At 32.0% G+C, this 16,371-nt stretch overlaps 2 protein-coding genes across 8 annotated transcripts; both read right to left on the bottom strand.

Annotated features, from left to right (window-relative positions):
* Positions 1-2,609: 2,609 nt before the first annotated feature.
* On the bottom strand, positions 2,610-4,766 carry LOC113868131 (polygalacturonase QRT3-like). The gene is made up of 3 exons (XM_027503695.1): positions 4,671-4,766; positions 4,278-4,514; positions 2,610-3,614 (listed from the first exon to the last, which is right to left on the bottom strand). The coding sequence occupies exons 2-3, from the start codon at positions 4,422-4,424 to the stop codon at positions 2,610-2,612; spliced, it is 1,152 nt and encodes a 383-aa protein (XP_027359496.1). The 5' UTR covers positions 4,425-4,514; positions 4,671-4,766.
* Positions 4,767-6,419: 1,653 nt separating this feature from the next.
* On the bottom strand, positions 6,420-15,120 carry LOC113867222. Of its 7 annotated transcripts, XM_027502377.1 has the most exons (10): positions 14,943-15,017; positions 13,573-14,075; positions 13,310-13,402; positions 11,963-12,067; positions 11,622-11,871; positions 11,065-11,250; positions 10,294-10,401; positions 9,730-9,933; positions 7,779-9,631; positions 6,420-7,186 (listed from the first exon to the last, which is right to left on the bottom strand). In XM_027502377.1, the coding sequence occupies exons 6-10, from the start codon at positions 11,209-11,211 to the stop codon at positions 6,643-6,645; spliced, it is 2,856 nt and encodes a 951-aa protein (XP_027358178.1). In that variant the 5' UTR covers positions 11,212-11,250; positions 11,622-11,871; positions 11,963-12,067; positions 13,310-13,402; positions 13,573-14,075; positions 14,943-15,017; the 3' UTR covers positions 6,420-6,642. The 7 variants fall into 7 exon arrangements, with proteins under 7 accessions (XP_027358178.1, XP_027358177.1, XP_027358172.1 ...); XM_027502376.1 differs by lacking the exon at positions 13,573-14,075 and having other exon boundaries at positions 14,943-15,032; XM_027502370.1 differs by having other exon boundaries at positions 6,593-7,186; positions 11,622-12,067.
* Positions 15,121-16,371: the final 1,251 nt, after the last annotated feature.

The following is a 16,371-nucleotide window of genomic DNA, read 5'->3' on the forward strand; positions in this document are numbered from 1 at the left end:
GTTAAATAACATAAAAAACAATAACCATCTATGTACTTTAAATCTTAGTTATTCGTTTTTTATTTTACTTCATTCTTCTAAACATCAAAACATAATAAAAAAAAATTAAATTCAAGAAAAAAAATAGAGTATATATATTATTATAATAATAGTAATTTTGAAAAAAAAACAATACAAGAAGAATCCTTGATTATATAATGTATATTTATATTGATTTTTTTATTTTTTTTATTTGTATTTTTCTTTAATTTATAATTTTTATTATATTTTGCATTTTAAAAAATAATTATAACACAAAAATTTAAATAAATGATTTTTTTATTTAATTAATAATTTAATTTCAACTTAATTTATGAAATTTTTTATTTATAAAATGAATAAGTTTTGAAGATCATTTGGAATATAAATGAAGTTTAGGATGACTCTTTGTAAGACTAGTGAAGTTTCAAAATTAATTAAATCAAAATTAAAGTTTGAGGTGTCTATTGAAAAATAAAGTTTAATGACCAATATAAAATTAAGTTTAAAGCATCTATTTACAATGAGGATGAAATTTTAGGTGGTTAAATACTTCTTTTCTTATTTATTATAATAAAAATTTATTATTAATAACAATTAAAATATTTTCTTTTCAAATTTATTAATTTAAAAATAATAATAAATATACTTTATTTTATTTTATTTAATAATATGTAAGGAAAAGCTACTAGTTTATGATTTAGATATTATTTGCAATTACTAAAAGGATATTTGATATTTAATGAGTTAAAATAGGAAAAAAAAGAAATAATAAAAAAATTCTACTTATTTGAATGAGTAAAAGAGTACAAAAAAAAAATAATTGAAAAGTATTAAAGGTATTCGTAAAAAAATAAAAATTTGAGTTAATTTTTTTCTTGATAAAATATGTTTTTATTTTATTATTTTGATATTATTTTAATTTTATAAAAAAAGAAGAAAACAAACCTAAATTAATAATAAAAAAAGCCCCTGTATGGTGCCATCTCCTTCCCATCACTATTCATTTCCCTTACTATTGGGGGAAACTTTTCTTTCTCCCTTTTTCATGGATCATCTAAACAATGGAAGATTTATCTCATCTTCCACTCTATTTCTCTTCCTCCCTCCTATTTTCATACCATCCAAAAAGTTTACATGATTCCAATAGAAAATAATTAGTTTAGTTTTCAAAGATCGATCGATTTCCTCCATTTGGTTTGGGAAGAACATAGAAAATAATGGTGAAATTTGGATTTGAAAATTCTATGGAATAGCAAGTTTTCAAATTGATTAGCTTCACTGATGTTGACTGGTAGAATACAATAATGTGTAACAAAGTAAGTAGCCAACCCCAATGACCCATTAATAGCAAAGATTAGTTATACTTGGCTGTTTCTAGTAGATTTTGTTTACCAGCAATATGGTTCCATAAAATTTTAAAAACTTGAGGATTCACACTTCAAGTTCTACATAATCAATTAGCCTGTTCAACTACAATTCTTAGTCAAAATTAAAGCCGTTCCTTGTTAGATTTTTTCCCCCAAAATTTATGTATAGTAGTTCTTTTGATGATGTTGAGGTTATATATTAATTAAAAATTAGTTTTATCTCAACAATATAAGATAACATTTTTTAAGTACTGCTAGTGTTAACAACTTCTAAACAATAACACATCATTCAATTGAGCTACTTCTAGAAACAATTGGTCCCTTGGAATTATCTTTCTTTATATAGCATTTTTTTAATTTTATTTTAGAAGAAAAAAATTAATTTTTTAAAAAATAACCATGCGTGTTTAAAAGGAAGGGGTACAATATTTTATTTTGACCACAAATACACAAATGTACATACAATCTTTCTTTATCCAGGTTCTGTTCTAATGTTCAACTCCATAACCCACAAGATAAAAAAAAATGTTGCAATCTTTAATGACAGAACTTTAGATGCCTCAGGTTCTCACTGCAGCTTAAGGGAACTCATGCAATCTTATCAGGAATTATTCGTAGAATATATAAGTAATAATTTTTATCACCATTAACAAAAAGGTACTAACATATTTTATTATTTAAAGATAATTAACCAAAGCAACAAATAACTGTAAATTCATTTTATGGATATTAATAATTAATTGTAAACCAAATACTAATTGGATCAACATACACTTTTTTTTACCGATTCAGTCAATTTTTTAATAACAAACTTTTACATGAAAATTATTTCCAATCAAATTTTCTTTCCATTACAGTTAATGTATTTAAGAATTTGAAACATACAGTTTAAAAGTTTCTAAAGAGCTTATAAACAACTTATTAAAAATAGCTTATAATTTTCACAAGTTTTTTACTATTTATTTCAATGTGCTTTTTAATTATACCTTATTAGAATAAGTTATTTTTCAATTTATCTCAACAAATTTTGTAATTAAATTTATAACATAAATTGCCGTTTACAATAAGTTTATTGAATAAGTGTCAGCTGTAAATCAAACAGTAAAATTACATTTATTCATTTGAAGTTATCCAAAGAATGATTTGGCAACCAGGCTATGCACATTTCCCTCTTCAGACAGAACTTGACCCAATTTTTTGGCCACCACATTCTAGTTGTCTTCAACTTGCAATGCCTTGATCCACTGTGACAAAAACATTTGCAGTTACAGCCTCATCTGTTTCAATCACAACACGATTCTCGGACACATTTCTGAGAGCATGGTTTGGGAAGGTGTTACCATTGGCACTTAAAGAGTACTGGACATGTTTAATAAGGTTAGGGAAAAGCAGAAATTTGTTAAAATCGATAGTCCATAAAGTTCCATTCCCATGCATAGATATCTTTGCAGTTGTGGCCCTTAAGTTCATACCCTTCACAACATTTCTAGCAACAAAAACTTGATCAATTTGACTAAAAGGACTATTTGATTGGTCCAACTTGACTATATCAACCCCATGATTTGACCCAGAGAACATGTTGTCGACAATATTGAGACCATTTACAACCCCTTTGATTGATTTTAATACAATATTGGCATCACCAAGGAAGAAACTGCTAGAGATATGGAGTTGAACAGGGTCTTCAGAAACAATATTGGTGTAATCCATGTAAGAATTCACAATCCTAGTTTGTGTCAAACTAGGTAGTTTCAAATAAATTCCAGTGCCTCCAAAGCCAGAGGCCTTATTGTAGCAATGTGCACCAGAAATAGTGTTGGCTTGGCCACTAACCATTATTCCTATAGCAGCAGAGAAAATTACAACATCTGTGACTGAATTGTCATTTCCCTGAAGGCTTATTCCAGTGCCTGAGAAGTTCCTTTCATCTTTGTCACCACCAGCAGTGATGTGCTGGCCAAGGAAGGAGTTTCGAATGTAGGTTTCATGGCCACTTTGGACTAGAATTCCAGTGGTGGTGAAATGTGTGATGTAACAATTGTCTATGGTAATTCTAAGTGAGTTTTTTACTACAATGCCTCCTCCCCTAAAGTTGGAGTCTAGCAAGAGGTCCTCGAGAGTTATGAACTCATAATTGTAGGATTTGCCTTCTCCTGATGTTGACAAATCAATGAGGTGTCCATCTGATGGAAAATCATCTGAGGCTCTTATAGTTCCCCCATGTATCTGTTAACATAGAATTACAAGTAAAATCAAACTCAGCAGTCAAATTCAAGGTCTTTTGTATCACCAACTCAACATAGAATAAATGAGAAAAAACAGAAGAAAAAGAAAATCTTTATGACTATTTAGTTTCAGAAAATATTTTCTGCTTTTACTTTTAGTTATGAAAATGCTATTTTTATTTTTATTTTATTTTATTTTATTTCTTGTTTTAAAAAATTTGTACAGAAAATAATTTAAACAACTTTTTATAGTTCTCACTATTTTTCGGTAAAAATATTTAAAACAGAATAAAAATTAGGGGATATTTTTGTAATTAAAAATAAAATCATAAAATGAGAAAAAAAAATTCTGAAAACCAAACGGGTCCTTCATTTTTGCCTTGATTTGCTGCAACTTTGGGTTCTAAGATTATTGAAAAGTCTTTAATTGAGAAAATAAAGACGAAAAACAATAGCAGAAAAAGAGAAAAGGTTGGAAAAGATTTTTGTTCAAGTTTGACCAAACGATACTAAACTCAGAAAATACCTTGTCTGAATCTCATACAACACAACCACGTGTCACAGACCAGGAATACATTACAAACTTCCTAAAGGTACTTTTTTTTTTTTTTCATGTTCTAGATTGATGTGCTAATAATTTATTAAGAGATTATATTTTTTGTACCATAAGGTTTCCAACCCCCGTCACTGGTAACTGCAATGGTTGGCTGATCAAGTACTTTCCACCCTCAAGATCAATCTGGGCACCTCCAAGGTCTCTAATGTCTTTCATTAAGAACCCTTCACTTGGACCTTTGACTGCATCTGCCATGGCTGCAAGAAGAGCTTCAGTGCTGTCTGAATTACCTGTTGGATCTGCACCATAAGATGTCACATGATACACGTGTGGTTTCTTGAGATTCTGCATTAACAGAAAACTATTAGACATTCACTATTTTTCCTTAGAAAATGAATGGACAAGTGCCATGAGTGGCTTGCATTAAGGGGTTTCTTCAAGAGAACAATTCAGAAAGGAAATTAAAGGTTATCTTCTATGTACTATGTATGATTGAATTACCTGTGATGATAGAGAAGGACTAGGAGAGGGTGAGAAGGAAGTTGGTGTTGATGCAATGGAATTACTCCTAGTAATAGGGGCTTTGAACTTGAATGCCTTTAGTCCAAGTATTGATTCTTGATGAATGCCACCTAAAAGAGTCCTTAGAGGCATGGTCTCACCATAAGCATGAGTTACAAAGAAACAAGTTATTCCTAGAAGTATGAACCACATAGGGGATATTGTATACATTGTGGTTTCCATTGGTGACTTCTTTTTAGCAAATCAGGTTAGGTAGAAGAAATTTGAAAAGGGCTTAGGTTGTGAGAGGATATAAATAAGGGAAAGGAGAGGGAAGTTTGAAGGGGTTAACTAAGACTTGATATGAAAATATTTGGTGACATTTTCATTTTGACAATGACGTTAGTGATAGTTTGAAGATTGTTCTTTTCACTTTTCCTGTAAAATTTTCACTTTTCCCTAACCTGACAAAAAAAAGTAAGCAGTTAACAAATTTAGTGACTTTAAAAAGGTTTTTGGTGTAGGAAGCAAATAGGAACTTTTAATGATCTTGAATTCTGTGATGGAATTATTGAGTAGGGTCCACTATTATTTCTGGACAATGGGTTTGACTGTTTGATCAAGGAAAATGACATTTATTTGGTGGTGAAGTTGGTCTTTTATAACATGATGATATATCTTGGAGATGCCAAGATATATCAAGTCATGTTGGATCCATATTAAGGCTCCATTTGCGTTATATCTTGGTATAGTTTATTTTGAAATAAATGATGTCAAAGCAATTGATGTTGAAAATTTATGTTTTTATTTAAGAAAAAATATTTTAAAATAAAATTAAAAGAATTCTTCAAATAATAAAGTAGAATTACTACTAAAATTTCTGCATGTCTGGAATTTATTTTTGAAAATATAAATTTGTAAAAGAAATATCTCCAAAAATTGATAAAAAGATGATTTTAAGGTGTATTAAAATCACAAGTTTAAGGATTTAGTTTTGATCTAGTATAGATTTTTGCATATTATATAATTTAATCATGTATTGCAAAATAAAATCATACGAGTTTTATTATTATTATTCTCACAATGGTACTGCTGGACCACCCCACAGCCAGTGTCTAAGTCTGAGTTCAATTTGAATGTCAGAATCATAGACCCACCAAAACTTGAACTATTGATTTTCACTCTTTTTTTTCCAATCCATTTTTTCTTCCATAATTTAAATTTTGAAAAACATTTCTTAAAATATTAATTGTTGATTATATATAATTTTGAATTAACCAAAAATAATGAAACACGCTTTTTTCTTAACGCTGTCATGCAGGACAGAGTTTCTTGGAGGTGCTATCTGTTATGTATGAAAATTCAAAATATGGCACAACCCAAGTCTGCATCCCATATGATACATGCTTCGCCACCCACCATTATTATCACAATTAGAACTTCTTTCATCATTTAAAAGTGCAACTGAATTGAGCCAAATTATGATGGCGGTGACGGAATACATAAAGCAATCAATTTGGGAAAGAAAGCTGATATAAGTAGCCAAGTTTTTATGATTGTGCCTGCCTTGCCTTAATGATGCAATTAATTTGACTACTTCAGTTTCCTGCGTCTACTTGAAGGAAGATTTAGACACAAAAACCTCGTTTGCTTATATTTGACACCAACCCTAGGTGACCTTTTGAATAGGTCCATCAAATATTTCTAGCATTCAGTGTGAGTTAGGTTTAGCTTAGATTGGCGTTAGTTATAACACGTGATGATGAATTACATGAATTTCACCACCAAACATATGTGCATTGCCAATGGTTACCATCCATGATAAAATTTGGAAGAACATGTTCAGTGACAATAACTAAATTTGAATGATCCAATCATCTAACAGATCAATCTAATAAAAACCAAACGAAATTGTTATTGTGCTTGTAAATGTAATGCATCTTTAAGTTAATTGCTATGCTTTCATTGCAGATTAGCCAACCAGAGTTTTTATAACAAATACAGGTCCCAAGTTCAAAGGAAGGAGGCTCCAATAGGAATCATGACTATCAACCAAACAGCTATGCCATTTGATTCTATAAGAACCCACAGGAAAGTCAGAAACATCGAGTGTGCATAGTGAAAACCCCTGTCCTTTCTCATTAGGTTCAAAATCCAAAAATGCCTCAACAACCCTATTAACATTGCCCCTATTACGCAAGCCCCTTGTTCTCTTGTCTGCCATATTATCTAACACAAGGTAAAACAACTTCTTGTTCAATTCAACAATTTCATCATCTTTCCAAGCTTCATATCCAGAACACGAGTGCCCCACAGTTTCTCCATCTGAGACGAGGGAGGTAGTACTGCAATGAAGGATGCAGTACAACTTGGCTGCCTTAGCATGGAGGTTTAATGACACATTTTTCAATTGAAGACAAATGTTCAATGTTAGGTGGAAGCCTGGCAAAACAGATATAGCAACCCCATCTGTTGAGTCCTCATTGTGGACATAGAGCTCAGACCCAACAAACTGCCTACATAAATAAAGCAAATAAAACATCAGCAGTTTGTTAAGTAATAATAAGAAGCCACGCACATCATGCTTAAAGTGTTAGAAAAACACTAAACATACACCAAATTGCCAACTCAGTCATGGCTTTGATAAAATAAGAACAGAAACACAGTCCACACTAGCTCTAGATTTGCAAACAAGGCCCCATAATAAAATCAGAGAACACTAAAACGCAAAGTAGAACTACAAATACAAAGAGAACATCTATTCAACAAACAACAAAAGCAAACTAAAGATCATGATTGGGAAATCAAATCGTGAGAGACTTAAATACAATGTTGCCAAAGCAAACTCGTCAACTCCTATCTCAGCAATATTCTGTAATTATATAATTCATTCTTCCTTGAAAAAGAAGACATAGAAAGGACCAAAGTTTTTTTATATAAAATAATTTATCCAAAACAGTAATGATATTGGAGGAGAAAATAACGGAACTAGCCAGCATCATTATAATAAAAAATAAAAAACACGTAGCTGTACTCTTGATATTCTCAAAAATTTTAATTTTCATCAAAGAGCATATACTAATACTGTTGTACAAGTATTACACATACCTTATTTCGAAGAAAAACCTGGGAATCCGAAAATGAATGTGCATCCATTTTATCAAAGTATTGAAAGTTAGTAATAAAGCATTCTTGGTAAATTGAGATGCAGTTCTCTCATTTTGCAAACGGACAGCACAAGAAACAGCATAACTACAAATATCAAGCACCGCTCTATCTTTATAACCAATGTTCCAAGTTTGATACATATGCAGCAGGGGTAAACTGTTCTTGTTCTGGTCAAAGTAATCCAACAGCAAAGAGAGACTTGCTCTGATTTCATGATCTACACACCATAATTGTCTCATTAAATGTTGTATTGTCAAGGCCTGTAAATTACAGGAGGTTTTGTCACCAACAAAAATTCCATGAGAATACTGCTCTATGTTAGAAACTCCAAAAGCAGCAGCAAATGCTAATACTGAACAACTCAAGCCATGAGAAGCAAGGAATGCAGAACTTTCACTGTCCATCCCAATGACAGATCTTCCAAATAGATCAAATTCTTCAGCTAGCCTACACAATTGAAAAGAAATTTGAGAAATAACTTTACAAGATTTCAGGCCTTGAAGCATATCACTGCTCTCAAACTCTACTTGATTGAAATTCCCATCTAAGTTCAATGAAACTTCTCTCAAAGCATTAAACAGACCTACTAAATTTTCCAAAACTCTAGATCTTAATGATAAAAACCACCTCTGGAAACAAAATGCTTGAGAACCTTTTACAGATGCTTCTAAAATTTTCAAGGAAGAGCAAAGTGCCACATGAGATTGTGTAAGCTCATCATAGTAATGGCTATCATTGATATGCCCAGCAAGATTTGGACATGTCTTATCCATGTAATCAAAAGGATTTAAAGGAAATTTGACAGTCTCCAACAACTCCATTGAGGTGGTTCCCTGTTTTGGTAGACTAAGAAGCTGGATTTTTCCTTCAGAATGAGCATAATGGAATAATGATTTTAACCAGCTACAGCATGAATCAGACTTCACTTTCTCTATTAATGTCCTGAATATAGTTGTAGCTAACAACCATTCACCTTGACACGCTGCATGTGCACCAACCTTGTAAGCAGTCCAACCATCTGTTTCAGTCAGGACTTTCTTAACAAACTCTGTGCATTTAGTAAGACAACTATCAGGATATATACAAAGATAATCATGTGTTTCATCATTCTCATGATCCAAGCCATCCCAGACAGGTTGATTGTGCAATAGCAGATGGTACATTGTGTACGTATAGCAATCAATTAAACTACACTGGCACACAAGGTCAGCCAAAATCTTCACTCTACTCAACACTTCAGCATTGATGGCACTGGCTTTATAAAGATTTTCAAGGCATGCCACCAGAAATCTGTATATTTTGCGAATAAGTTTTAAAATAAAGAAATTGTTTTTTTCAACTTTAAAATCTACAGCTAGATGAGCTGATGGTACTGCATGATCAGTAGAAGCAACAGTCACAAGATATTCAACCACTGATTTTATGTTATCAAGTGCCAAGGAACCTAGATAAGGATGAGTTTCAACGATAATTAGAAGAATCTTTAGCAGACCCTGGAGATCCTGACAAATTGTCAAATCATTTTGGCGAGCTTTCAACAATGGCATCACCAAAAGTTTGATATGATCTTTGATTAAGGAGATAACACGAGATGGCAGAGAAGAACAACAAAAAACACCATTGACATTATTTGTTCTGTCCACCGTCCTACAACACAAATCTGCCAGAATACGAATTGCCAAACAGCTATTCCTTGAGACTGGATATTGTCTTGTGTTCTCAGCAACATTTAGAAGCTTGACAAATTCACAAAATTCCACGTGAAGTAAAGAAGGTGGAATTGAAAGCAGGACCTGCCAATCATTAAATGATTTAATGCATGTCAAACAAGTTCATAGATCATAACATAATAAAAATGGGAGTTTTGTCTTGCTAGGTACTAAAGTTAAACCTTGTGCAAGACCTTTAGAGCTTTATATTGCATGGCCATCGAAATTCCAGGTTCCTCCATTATGGAGAATAACCCATGGATTAGACCTGAATTAACTGGGTGCAGACACGGATCTTTTTCAAACAAAAAATGCAAGCATTTTATCCCTGTTTCTCGTACATGTGCAGTTCTTTCTTGATTGAGAAATGAAAGAAGAAAGTCCACCTGAATTTAAATGTTTTAAAATAAATTACACAAAGAAAGCACCATAGTAAATATTTGAATTGGAAAACACCATTTATGCATGCCAAAGCTAGCTGTATGGTGCTTCATTAAATCAACAGTTTTAACGAGTTTACCAGCCTTTTCAAAGTATAAAATCTAACGGTGAATTTCACAAACTTCATATTATTGACAACTTCAAAAGAGCAACTCTGCCAATTGAAGGAAGCCTTGCCAAATGTATATACAAAATCTTTCAAACAGAGAAATAAAAGCTAGGATGAAGTAATAAGTAGGGCTCGTATTCTGTGTGTTCAACTTGGATGCTCAAAACCATATAGTATGATAAAAAAAGGTACATACCTGATTGGAGTTAAAAAGCATTAAAATGGAAGCCAGTTTTGAGAGTGAGAATAGCATAGCTACCAAAACATCTTCATCCAAGGAATTGAATACTAACTCCATACCCATCTGCATTAAATCAATCATAACATCAGAAAACCAATTCTGTCATTGTTCCAAGAGAGAAACAAACACAATAGAAAAATTAAAAAATTTCTGAAAGTTGATTAAAATTGAAATTTGTTGCTATGGTATTTTACAACACTAAAATTTGGATACTGACCCTAAGACACATGACAGTGCTGGATCCATTTGGCACCAAAATTTTAAATTCATCAGCAAAGTCAACCTAATTGTTCAATGACATTAAGGAAACACACCAAAATACTGTTCCATAAACCACCATGTAGTAGTCTTGGACACTTGGTTAAATTATTACACCTGGTTGAGGTGCAATGTCTAGAAGTATTTATAATAAAGTGGACAAGCCAATTTCCAAAAATCAAAACTCCACTTCAACAGGAAAAAAAAGTTCCAGGTCTTTTCTTCTCCATTCCTGTCTAACCATGCTCTGTTTCCACCTTGTATATGATTGATTTTAGGAACAAGCAAGGAAGACAAACAGAGATATACACAGAACCAGAAACAATCAAAGCCATTTGAAGTACATGGAAACAAAAACAAACATAGTTACAATAAGCCAGGAAGCCACACAACACATAATTTAACAAGAGGACACTTTTTTCAAAAGAAAATGTGGATTAGATGTCAGAATATAAGATGATCAAAGACCTTGTACGCTTTATGTGCAATTGAATAGGAGGACTTGCATTTCGCGAGAACTCGGGCTGCAGTCAACTTTACAAGCAAAGATGCTGAAGATGAATTCATTATATTAAACAGCATCTCCAGTGCAATAGACGCAAAATCATCTGACATCTCACAAAAGCATCCAGTAGCAAACAAAGATGCTCTAACCTGGAAAAACCCAATCCAATATTTCAGATGCATTGAGGGGTTGGCTATACAAGTTAAAATTCAGAAGCAAAAAAATTAGGAGTGCGCTACAAGGCAATTGCCCTTCACATTTTATAAAATGCAAAGGACAATACAACATCCAATCAGGCAGTCACTGTCAAGTGTCATCCATCCATGTACAGTCATGCAAATGAAATTAAGATTGCAGTTTCTCACTTGAAATGTGCGCACAAATTTTTTGAAACATTACAAGAAAACATGACAAGGTTCTAAGGTAGAATATTGAAGCAAACATATTTAAACAATCAATGTTATTAAGTGTAAAAAATTAGAGATCCAAAACAACTGATACACTAAAACACTTAGTTTACCTCACAATCATGAGGAGAAACAAGGCTGGAAAATATCAAGTATCGTATCTGAGCATTGTCTTTAGAAAAATCTGCCCAACAACCAAACAGAACCAAAGCCAGTGCCCTTGACTTCAAATCCCCACTATCAAAAACAGATTTCACTTGCTTCAACAACTCCAATTGGTTAGCTACTCTGGCCTCTGACAGCAACCCTTTACACCTCTTTTTCTTCTTGTTATCATAGTGCTTTTGTTCAGATAAGAAAACCCTGACAACAGAAAGCCTGGTCTTTATGTCACCTTCCCTAAAGGCACCAGCAAGGCGCAAGAGAATGGCATTGGCAAATAGCCTATCTTCACCTGGAACAAGACCAAACATGGCATTGGAAGCAATGACAGATTCAGGCTCTCTACTCCATTGCTGAAGGCGAGGCTCCATTTCCAATATGGCTTTGACAGGAACACCTAACAAATAATAAATTTCAGTAACCAAATAAATGAAAAAAAAAAAATAGAATGGTTTTAACTTTAAGGTTTCATATGAATTCATGGTACTCAATGAAATGAACTGAAATCATAGTTATCAATCATGGATAGTAGTGCATAGTGACCAGCTTTAAAAAAGTTATTAATGAGAAAGTAGGAAGTGGGATGGCCAATTTTTCAAATACTGTAACACAAACAAAATAATGTATACTATACATATAAAGAGTCAAAAAAATACCCAAAATTAAAGAAATTCATGATAATTGATAAAGAATAAGAATGTTCACACACGCAATCACCATCAATCTAGTAGCAATCAGAACATAGTAATGAATTCAAAAAATAAAAGATGGTGAAGAAATTAATGGAAAATGAACACAACAGATTATATAAAAATTAGAAGAAAGTGAACTACAAAGTCTAAAGGACGAAGAAAGAATGGAACACAGGTAAAATAATCCTGTAAATTGTGAAGAAACAGATGTTAAAACAGAGGTAACTTTTTGCGTGAATGGTCAAGGAAGAAGGGTTTCAAATCCTATCATATTTTTGAAGCAAAAAATGCATTATAAAATGCGGGAGAAATCACAATTTTACCAAAAAAAAAAAACTGAACACCATCATTCCAGGGGTAAAGATGGGTTTTTGAAGCCTATAGCAGGGGATCGTCACTATAGCGTGCAAGAAGCCACTATTTTGCTTACATGAAAAAAAAAAAAAAAAAAAAACTTGTTATCATTAACTTCTATTTACTAGTGATAAGGGTAAGATATGAAAAATATAATTCTTACTAATTCTTACCATATCATTTAGACTTTAAACAACAGAATGGAAGTTTTATTTCATTCCATCAGAAAGTATCCAAAAAATGGAATTATATTCTATTTCATTATGTTTTGTTTAACTTCATTTTGCTTTGCTTTTTAATTATAGTTATGGTCATGGCTGCAGAGAATTCAAAAATCTTGAAATTGCAGTCAAATGAGACCGCAATGTGGCTGCAATGTGATTTTGGAAACCCCAAAAGCCTTGAAGTTGCAGAATTGTGGTTTTGGACCACAGTTCAAAACCTTGTGATAGCATTAAATATCCAAACAAAGCCTTTGTGTATGATTAGTTTTGATAAACTTTTGGGGAACAAAATTCCTTTCAGATCTTTTAACTACTAAATAACATAATGACAAAAAATAAGCAAGAATAAAAAGAAATAAGAGAATTAACCTGGTTTAGTGGAACGGAGGGCCATTTCGAGTTGAATGCTCCATTCCATGGCATGAGCAGCGCAAGTTGGTTCCATGGCAGATTCTTTTCTCCCTACAAGAATAGAATAATACTAATTATTCCAAAGAAAGCGTGGTACCAATCATTGTTTTCTGAAATTGGTGCGAAAAAGAATGGCTATCTGTAAAATCATAGTTGGCTTTGAAGTCGGAAAAAAGAATTGTAGTTAACAGAGGAAGATAAAGGAATGAACTACAACTCACTGCACAGTGCTCTTCTCTGGTTATCCACAGCAAAGCATGATGGCATCAGAAGGAAATTATTATGCTCAAGAAATGGAAACGTATCTTCTCAATTGAAAAAGAAACATGAGAGGGCTAAGTGAGTTAAACTAGCCATTAATTATTTTTTAAAAGAAAATAACAAATAAGATTAAAAGAAATATAAAATTATGTCATTTTGTGAATGCTGAATTTTTTTTTCCCTCATCCCTCCTGCTCTCCAGCATCTCCTTCCTTGCTTTCCTCTTCCCTCACTCATGTTCTAGCAAGTCATCTCTCAAACCACCACCTCTGTTGTTAGCCACCCAACACAACTCTTCCTCCATTGCCTATGACCGCCACCCACCAAAAAGGGCCATGGCCACCACCTCACTACATCTTCTTCCTCATACAATGATGCCTACCACCACACCACACCACCTTGTTGTTTCTCTTTCTTCTTTCTCCTACTACAACAACAATTGCTGCAGACCACCACTCCTCCACTGTGTCAAAGGGGAACAGACTCATAAAACACTTCACAGAATTTTAAATCATAATATTTCCCCAATGAAACTATCAAAAATTAACTCTCCTAAATGCTTTAATTGCTAAATGAAGGTCCAATAATGATTTCTCTCTCTAAAACACCCACTTAATGCTCATGATTGAATATTGGGTAAATAAGTACAGCTAGAAAAATAAAGAACCCCCAAGGATTAGAAGTAAAGCATATTTTAATGATACATCCAAACTCAATCTTTTGACAAATGTATAAATAAATAAATAATCTATTAAAGTATCATTCCTGCACTCTATCACACTAATTCCTTCAAATAGCTCGTTCCAATTCCAGATCATTGTGCATGTTTGACTATAAATATGTTCATTATAGCCAACCATAAAAGAAGAACCAAACTTATAGAATGATTCAACATTGTGCAAATTATATCAAACAATTTGAAACTGAAGCAGTATTACCAATTAATGTTACTAATTACTATAATCATCAGGCGGAGACAACTACTGTAACTTCAGAAACCAAATTATACTCCAACCCTCACTCCCGTTTTGATTGTTTACAATGTACAAGAATAAAATCATTTAGCTTGTTCCTATGTAGTAGTAGTGTAATACAACTAGTAGGAATCATTCAACTCTAGGTAACAGAGGCATTGATCCAATCAAACAAAAAAAAATTTCTTGCTAGTTAGACGCAAAAAAATTATCTCAGTTCACGTCACTGTTACAGGAACATACTAATTCATTTTCCTCTTAAAATTATTTATATTAAATTTACGTTCTAATCCAAATATCTAATTAAATGAAATTTGAAATTAATAAAATAAGAGCATCAGAGAAGAAGCACATACCAACGGCGGTGGAGGCAGTGAGCGCCGTCGCCGGATAAGGCAGCGAGTAGAAGGGTGCAATAACAGATAATTTTTAAGAATCCCTAAAACGCGGTCGTTTAGAATGTGTTTTTACTTTTCAGGTCTTTACTTTCTCTCTCCAGGTTTTTATTTTTTTTATTTTTTTTTTGTCTGCAGCGCAGATAGGGTCTCTTAATAGTTGATTTACATGTTCAAGATGAGTATTTTAAATTCTTTTTGTATAAACATAATTATAAATAGTATATAGCATGGTTTAATACACGGGATAAATATTTTACTTTAAATTAATATTTAATTATAATTTAAATAAAATATCATATGATAATAATTATAATTTATTATCTTTGAATCTAGATTAAACCTGACTTTAAATAATGGAAATTATCACAACTTAAAATCCTTTATCCAACTCATGAATACTTTGCTAGCTCTTAACACACACACACACAAGATTATCACCAATTTTTCAAATGGTACACTTTGGTATAAACTGAAGAACTTATGCTTCAACTCTACTAGTTACACATAACCTGTCATGTATATGCGAAGGTCAATTTCAGCTATTAGCTGCCTTTTCAATGTCCCATTACAATGTTCAATTATTATTATTTTGAACAATTACGAGTACTACAGCTACTAGAGTACAAGACACTGAAAAAATAAGCAGCCCTGACTTGGTCATAAAGAAGATAAATATTACAAGACAAAATGGATTATGTTAATACACAGTTTACAATTGTTTAATCATAATCTCAACTTTAAGAATAGTCTAAAATCTGCACTAAAAAATAATCAACGAAAAATATAAATTGAGTTTAAGAATCCTAATTTTCAATAACAAGTAATGACCTCACGTTCAGGGGATCTCATTCATTTGATAATTCATAAGAATTGAAAACGAAAGGAGCAGATTCTTCTTCAGAGAGCATGCCAACAATATCTGCTAATTCTGCAGATAAGACAAAGCCCAATGACTCAGAGAGTGCCATTTTTTAAGTCTCATGGCACAAATTATCATTGCCTCGACTATGTTTCTCAAAAATTTCTCACAGCATTTTTTTAATTCTCTTCGTCGTATTATATATTTTAATTTACGTTTACTTTTTTTTTACTTAAATATTTTTTTAGTCCCAGAAAATATATTAGATTTTAGTATTAATCTCTGTAAAAAAATTAATTTTATATTTAAAAAATTAATTCCAATCCCTTTTATTAATTATTTTTACAAAAAGATAACACTGACTCGTGATAATATCTTAATTAACACATCATCATTTCATAGTGACAAAAACCAACATTAATAAATTTTAAAAATATAAGAACTAAAATAAATTTAGAAAAACCAATTAATATTAATCTCTTTGCCATATTATCTATTTTATTTTACGTCTAATATTTTTTACTAAAA

This window comes from Abrus precatorius, unplaced genomic scaffold, assembly GCF_003935025.1.
Source record: "Abrus precatorius isolate BTA unplaced genomic scaffold, Abrus_2018 Scaffold5, whole genome shotgun sequence".
NCBI classification, from domain to species: domain Eukaryota; kingdom Viridiplantae; phylum Streptophyta; class Magnoliopsida; order Fabales; family Fabaceae; genus Abrus; species Abrus precatorius.

Bases quoted from the DNA above. Each gene is read 5' to 3' on its own strand.
- LOC113868131 (XM_027503695.1), bottom strand. From the start codon at position 4,424: ATGGCAGATGCAGTCAAAGGTCCAAGTGAAGGGTTCTTAATGAAAGAC. The intron at 3,615-4,277 runs GTACAAAAAATA...CTATGTTAACAG, and splicing joins CGGGGGTTGGAAACCTTATG to ATACATGGGGGAACTATAAG.
- LOC113867222 (XM_027502370.1), bottom strand. From the start codon at position 13,618: ATGCCATCATGCTTTGCTGTGGATAACCAGAGAAGAGCACTGTGCA. The intron at 13,403-13,572 runs GTGAGTTGTAGT...CTATTCTTGTAG, and splicing joins CCAGAGAAGAGCACTGTGCA to GGAGAAAAGAATCTGCCATG. The intron at 9,632-9,729 runs GTTTAACTTTAG...AATGATTGGCAG, and splicing joins CTCTAAAGGTCTTGCACAAG to GTCCTGCTTTCAATTCCACC.